At 53.0% G+C, this 6,799-nt stretch overlaps 1 protein-coding gene across 8 annotated transcripts in view; it reads left to right on the top strand.

Annotated features, from left to right (window-relative positions):
• The window catches only part of EBF3 (EBF transcription factor 3), a 117,488-nt gene extending 111,100 nt beyond the window's left edge, over window positions 1-6,388 (top strand). For 2 of the 8 annotated variants that reach the window (XM_058544300.1, XM_058544297.1), the window contains exons 12-17: window positions 671-736; window positions 1,436-1,613; window positions 2,648-2,836; window positions 3,344-3,433; window positions 4,592-4,704; window positions 5,816-6,388. In XM_058544300.1, the coding sequence (XP_058400283.1) occupies window positions 671-736; window positions 1,436-1,613; window positions 2,648-2,836; window positions 3,344-3,433; window positions 4,592-4,704; window positions 5,816-5,833 (654 nt within the window). In that variant the 3' untranslated portion in view covers window positions 5,834-6,388. Of the gene's footprint in view, window positions 1-670; window positions 737-1,435; window positions 1,614-2,647; window positions 2,837-3,235; window positions 3,434-4,591; window positions 4,705-5,815 lie in introns of all 8 variants that reach the window. The other 6 variants (XM_058544295.1, XM_058544294.1, XM_058544302.1 and 3 more) reach the window with 3 other exon arrangements.
• The last annotated feature ends 411 nt before the right edge of the window (window positions 6,389-6,799 follow it).

Raw genomic sequence — 6,799 nt, 5'->3', positions numbered from 1 at the left:
CGCGCTCTCAGAATGTGAAGGCATTTATGAAGTCCTTTCCAACGTGCAGTCAGAGAGGTTAATTGAAAAATTTCTTAATGTCATTATGAAAGAACTAGATTAACCCAAGTTAATTCACTTTATTGTTCAAAATAAAGAGGAATAAGCACTGAACTCACTTGCAAATTTGGGGCGTGAATTAGGGGTGAGATGTTGTCTTTAAGGACTCTGCCAGTTTAATTAAGATATGGAAAATTACTTATTGTTCTTCACCACTAAAGTGCTAGGAATTAACAGGCGAATGTGGAGCCTGGGCCTTTCATATCTCCGCCATGTGTGTGTTTGTTTAATACCCACAAGACTCTGTCATTAAACCTCAGGCACGACTGGGCTCATTGCACGAGCCCTCCACTTGCCCGGGCCCCTCTGCTAGCCCATCCGGCTGGCCGGGCCAGCGGGGAAGGCGGGGTGGCTCAGGCTCAGGGCGAACTTTAAAAACCAGAGCCGGGATTGTCAGCACAAACACGCCTTCCTGTCTGTGCCCTCCTCCACGGCAGGGTCAGGACGGGGTTGATGCGGGTGGTTACGGGTCTTTTCCACCTGCCGGATGTGACTGTGAATTTAGGGCATTTCTCAGAAGAGCAGCAGCTCTAGTCCCTCCAGTGAAGCCCGCTCTCTGCTTCTCCTTTAGGAAGTGTTACTTAAGAGGGCGGCAGATCTCGTGGAAGCCTTATACGGGATGCCCCACAACAACCAGGTAGGTGGACGGTGGCCTGACACGCCTGCCCCCTTCCCAGGGTGACCAGTGTCCTGTGATGACCACTGGCCTGGGTCTGGTGCGGGCTTTCTGGGTGCACATGTACCTGTTCACAGCTACTCACCGAGGGTCTGATGTAAGAAAGCCTTTGTCTGCCCATCTGTGCCCTTGCGCTGTGTTCAAGTAGAGAATTACAAGTCAGTGTCAGAAACCAAGAGCAAAACTTGTCACAGGAAGGAGACCCACCTTGAAATCTCTCCAGTGGGTTCAGTGGTGGGCAGACTGTTGGCACTGCTGGGGCTTGGGGAGTGAAGGACGGCACCCACAGCCTGGGATCTCTGGGGAGCAGAGACTTGGGGGACTTCCCTCCAGACGTGGACCCATTTCCCTGACCCGGGCCCTCAGGGGCCTTTGGGCGGCGGGTGCAGAGCAGAGCAGACATCGTGTCCTCTCCGAAGCACCGTTCAATTGCTTTCCTAAGGGAAGTTCTTTTCCCATTAAAAAATAAGTTTTAACACAGTCCAGATTAAGGGACAGTGGAATGCGGCCATGATTTGCCCCAGGGGGGCGAGGTGGAGGGGTGGCCGGTCCCAGGGCTGTGCTTCCTGGAGGCTCTGCAAACTTCGGGCAGACCAGGAGCCTTGAGGGCACTGCCGGCCGAGCCCGGCCCCTGTGTGATGGGCCTCCCTCCTGCCTTAGGAGATCATCCTGAAGCGAGCAGCTGACATCGCCGAGGCGTTGTACAGCGTCCCTCGCAATCACAACCAGATCCCCACCCTGGGCAACACTCCCGGGCACACCGGCATGATGGGTGTGAACTCCTTCAGCAGCCAGCTAGCCGTCAACGTGTCCGAGACATCACAAGCCAATGACCAAGGTAGGCCGCCGCACACGGGCAGACACCCTCCCTGGGATGGTTGAGACTTAGCTGCAGCCGACCGCGTCCCGAGTCCAGCGGGGATGGTGACAGCACTCCGTTGGCTCTGGCTGTGCTCAGGGAGGCCCTCACTGCAGATCTGCCCGGCGAGTGCTGGGCAGAGAGCACTCAGAGAACCCAGAAACTAATCATTGTAGCCACATTGGCTGCCACTCAGTTTATTGGTGTTTGCTAGAAGTTTCTTTGAATTTTTCGTAAATGACTTGGCTTTCCTTGAGAGGCTGGGAAAAGCCATAGGATAGCTGTGATGTAGTCAGCCCATGGGACCCTTCTTGGATACGTTGCACGGGTGGGGTTGGGTTTCTAAGTTTGGAATGAATAAGTGGAGAGAAACTTCCATTTCCCCACCCTGCACCTTGTCCCGTAGTGCAGTGACCGGGGCCACCGGGGGTCGCCGTGCCTTACTGTCTGAGCGGGCTCTGAGCCCGTTCTAGTTCTCCTCTGTAAACCTGTGCAGGCAGGCATCTCAGGAATCCCCTCCACTGTGCGGCTGCGCGGCTTCCGCTCCTCCACTCCCACCCCTCCCCGCACTCACAGAAAGAGCAGCCATAAAAATGAAGACCCCAAAACAGCCTCTCATGGGGAGTTACGGCCACAAACAAGCTCTCCTTGTCAGCCGTGGCATTTGAAGGTCTGCCGAGGCCGAAAGTTCACATGGTGTGGGGGGACAGACCAGAATGCGAGCTGTTGATAATTGCGTCTAAAGAGAAGTGTGAAAGCCACTGCCGGTCAGATCGAAGTGCGCTTCGGCCGCCTGTCGAAGCCGCAGACACAGCGTGGGCTCGGGGACGAGGCGCCCGAGCAGGGTTGGCGTGATAAGGTTATCGGAGCTGGCTCGAGGCGCTAGGGCCAGAGTAAAGCGTCAGGTCAATTAGAAATGTTTACTATATGATATAGATTTGCGGGGAAACCCCCCCCAAGTGTCTCTCCCTGATAATAACGTTATTTTTGGCCGGGGGGGGGGATTTTAACAGTCGGCTACAGTCGCAATACAAGCAGCGTGTCCCCGCGAGGATACGTGCCCAGCAGTACTCCCCAGCAGTCCAATTACAGCACAGTCAGCACTAGCATGAATGGATATGGAAGTGGCGCCATGGCCAATCTAGGGGTCCCTGGCTCGCCTGGATTTCTTAATGGCTCCTCCGCTAACTCTCCCTACGGCAGTAAGTGTCTGTTTTTGTCACACATCATCACACGGATTCATATTCACTGCAAAGTCAAATGTGTGCATTGCTTGGATGTTCTGTGATGTGAGCTACTGGATAAAGGAAGGGTGGCTCTGGAGGCTGGGCGTCCACGTGACGACAGTAAATTGACCTAAAACGGGCCCCCCCACCCAAAGCGGTCACATTGGAAACCCCAACAAAATCGGAACAAAACGGGGCTGCCCAATTGGAAACGAAAGTCCAACACGAGAGTTTGCCTGTTGTCCAGAGAGTGGCCAAGCCAGAAACATCCCATGCTTGCTTGTCGGCCCGATGTTGCAGGCAAGGCCCTAGAGCTCTCTCGGTGGTGTTGCGTGCCCGGCGCCGCGCGTCCTGACCATCTTTGCTTTGTTGCAGTAGTGCCGTCCAGTCCCACCATGGCAGCCTCTTCGGTCACCCTCCCTTCAAACTGTAGCAGTACACACGGCATTTTCTCATTCTCACCTGCCAATGTCATCTCTGCAGTGAAACAAAAGAGCGCCTTCGCGCCCGTGGTCCGGCCCCAAGCTTCTCCTCCTCCTTCCTGCACCAGCGCCAACGGGAATGGACTCCAAGGTGAGGGGGCGGCGCGGTGGCCTCGGCAGGGGCACTGGGGGTGCTCCTGGAGCCATGGCAGAGTTGTCCCCAGTGGTCCCCTGGGGGCAGGCCAGCCTGGGCCTCAGGCAGGGGGCGGAGGCCAGTGCCAGGTTCTTTCCCTGGGGCAGGAGCTCCGGCCCTTCCTTTGGTCACGTTCTCGGATTCTTGCCCCTCTCGTGGCCATTGCCATTGCATGCTCTCCTTGTCTGCCATGGCAGATACCTCCCCCCAGGCCGATATTCCTGTAAATGACACCCATTCGTTCTGCCCCCACAAGTATCAGCTTCTTCCTCTTGGTTGATGAAAACCATTTCCTCATCTTCTGAAGTAGCCTGAGTGTCCTCGTGGTGAAGCAGCCCGTACCCTCAGGGAATGGAACCATAGGGTAGAGAAAACAGGAGTGCGAGTGCAGTGAATTAGCAGGGGTCTGTGCTCACTTCCTTTCAGCAAACAGGCCTTCATGGCTGGTGCTCCCACCTGGAGAGCAGGGTGCAGCCCCGCCCGTGGGTCCTGGGCTTGCTGCCTCTTGTTCACAAGGCAGCGAAACAGCCTCAGGGCGGGGATGGTGGATCCTGGTGCCCATCTCGAGATCAGCCTGCTCTCGCTGTCCTGAGGCTGAGCCTTCCTTCTCAACCTGGTCTGACAGACCATGGGCCCCACCAGACCGTGTTGTCTTTGGAAAGGGGCGTGCACCCAGACCCAGGGCCATGCATGCAGGAATGCTGGATGGGAGTTGATTTCTCTGAGCTCTTTCCAAGACTCAAGAGGGAGAAGGGCCGGCCCCGAGGGCAGTGGGAGGCATGGCCCGGACACAGCGGCCCGCAGATGGGGCCACGTGGAGCAGGCACTCAGCACCTGCCCAGTGCTGGGGCCCTCTGGGCAGTGCAGGCCACACAGTGGCCCATGATGTACGTGTGTTGCCCGTGGGGCCACCGGAGTGCCCCTAGGCCTCGTGAGCTTGCACGTGGCTCTGTGATTTCCTGCGGCCACAGGCACTGCAATTAAGTGGCCGTCGTCTGGCCTCTTTCAGACACCACCTTTGGTATATGCTCCTCCCGGTGAAAGTCAAATCCAGTAACTCCTTTAAAAAAATGAATCCATTCAACCAGTATTTACTGGGCGCCTACTATGTACCAGGCTCTCTGCTGGGTGCTGAGGACGTTCCCGTGGAGAAGACAAACTGGCCCTTTTGTGAAGTCGGTGGCATATTTCACTTTGATGAACTAATGCTCAAAAAAGGAACTGGAAAGGTATCAGTGATTTGAAATAATTGTCTTCACAACATCTCTTAGCGTGTGAGAGGGACACCCAGGCCCCGGAGTGCCGCCGACTGGCCTGTGAGCCAGCAGCGGTCACCAGACCAGAATTGCTTAAAAGGCAGGCAGCCAGGTGCCACGGCCCTGACCACCGTCTGCACGGTGTGGAGCCCGTTGAAAGATGGTGCACCTGAGCGAGGTGCACACACACAGGTCTTCCAGACCTTAAAGTTGTAACGGTGAGTCGGAGATAAATTAATATTGTTGAAATTAATGAACTGAGAAATTGAAGCTCGCATCACTACATGAACCAGTGTATTAATATGTTATACATAAATTAACGAGAACAATCATTCTGACAAAAATTAAACACTAAAGTTAAAAGATTTTAAATTATATTCGTACCAGGAGTTCACTGGAGAGGGTCCGCTGCACTTGGCACTTCAGTGCAAAGTTTTCTCTCTTATTCTAAGAGGAGAAAACAAAGCTCCCTGGGGCGGAGCTGTGACTCCCGTCTCTCCAGGGCCCTCGGCCTTGAGACTGCAGAGCGGTGGGCTATGAGTGGCTTTGATCTTGGAAGGCCCATGACTCACCATTACGATGCAGCACACTCAGCAGAAGATCAGAGGCAAGGGCTACAAGCAGAGGGGAGACTGAGGTGCGTCCAGTTTTCACTCAGGGAGCGATAGCGGTGCGGGCTGGCCTTGGCTGGCGTCACAGATGTGACCAGGTTGGTTCACATCTGTCGACAGAGGTGGCCTCCGGGGAGTCTGGGCCTCCGTCTGCTGTAAACAAGCCACCGAGGTGTGTGGGAAGCGGCAGCCTTCACACACAAAAAGCCAGAAGCCTGTCCCTTTTCCAAAGGAAGTCTGTTCAGGAAGGCTGCAGTATGGAAGGACTTTGGGGGGGGGTCGTCCCCACACACACCCCCATCCCACGAAGTAGAGCCTCCCCACCCCACCCCATGCCTTAACCAAGCCCAAGGCTGGTTAACGGAGAATTGTGCAACCCTAATGTCACCGTGAACAAAAGCACAAAGAGGAGGCCGGGCCCCGACCCGCGTGCCAGGTGGCCCCCAGTAACCGCGCTCCTTTGTCTCTTTCAGCTATGTCTGGGCTGGTAGTCCCGCCAATGTGAGGGACTCTTGTTTACCTTCTGCAGCACCCAGCATCCAAGGACGGACTTCAGGGGACACGTTTAGTATATTAAGACATGCTGATGGAGACAGTATCTTCAGATACATCAGCAGCAGCTGAAATGCTACAAAAGACTTTGTTTAAAGATTTTATTTAAACTATTAAGAATCAACATGCAAACAAACAACCTACTTCTTCACGAACAATTCCATTTTATTGACTGACTTTTCTCATATTTTCACATTTCTCAGTCCGAAGAATAAGGAAAACAAAGCGACGCCTATTTTCTATCAAGTTTCTGACTCCGTCTTGGCTATGTCTAGTACTTGCTATGTGTTGGGAGAAACTTTGTGAATGCACCATTTTGGTTATCATGAAACACTGAGGGACAATGCCTCCGACATTTTTCTGTACTCATACTTAGATCCACAATGGTTGTGTATCTCTATAATGTGAAATATTTTTTTGTGGTGAAAAAAGGGGGCCAAGGAGGTATGAGCCATCAAACTGGAAGACAGGATGACGATGTGACTCGGGGAATTTGGGTGGCAGGGAGGGAGGGAGGGTTTATCATCGCTTAACTTCATCTTAATGAAATGAAACTTTGTAACTTATTGTAGTTAGAAATTGTAACTTTGATATTGAATTCTCTTGCCTTCAACAAGCACACTGACAGAGAAAAAAATGCTACTGTCTGTTGGTTAAAATATTCTCCCACTGCTAGAGCTTCCTGTTAAGCAAGTGTGATCTGCAACATTTTTTCAACTTTTGCTAGCACTGTATACTATTGCATTCTTAGGCTACTGTGAGGTCCATGTTTCTTGTACCAGAAATTGTCCTTTTGACTTCTAGATCCTTCTTCCCTAATGTGTTTTGTATGTGGTTATAAAATTGTAGACTTTTGTGATTTTGCCAAAGTTGTAGCTAAATATTTATACACTTGTCTTGAATTT

Source organism: Diceros bicornis, chromosome 6, assembly GCF_020826845.1.
Source record: "Diceros bicornis minor isolate mBicDic1 chromosome 6, mDicBic1.mat.cur, whole genome shotgun sequence".
Taxonomy (NCBI): Eukaryota; Metazoa; Chordata; class Mammalia; order Perissodactyla; family Rhinocerotidae; genus Diceros; species Diceros bicornis.
The sequence above is the reverse complement of the archived record's forward strand: the minus strand, read 5'-3'. Positions and strand labels throughout refer to the sequence as shown.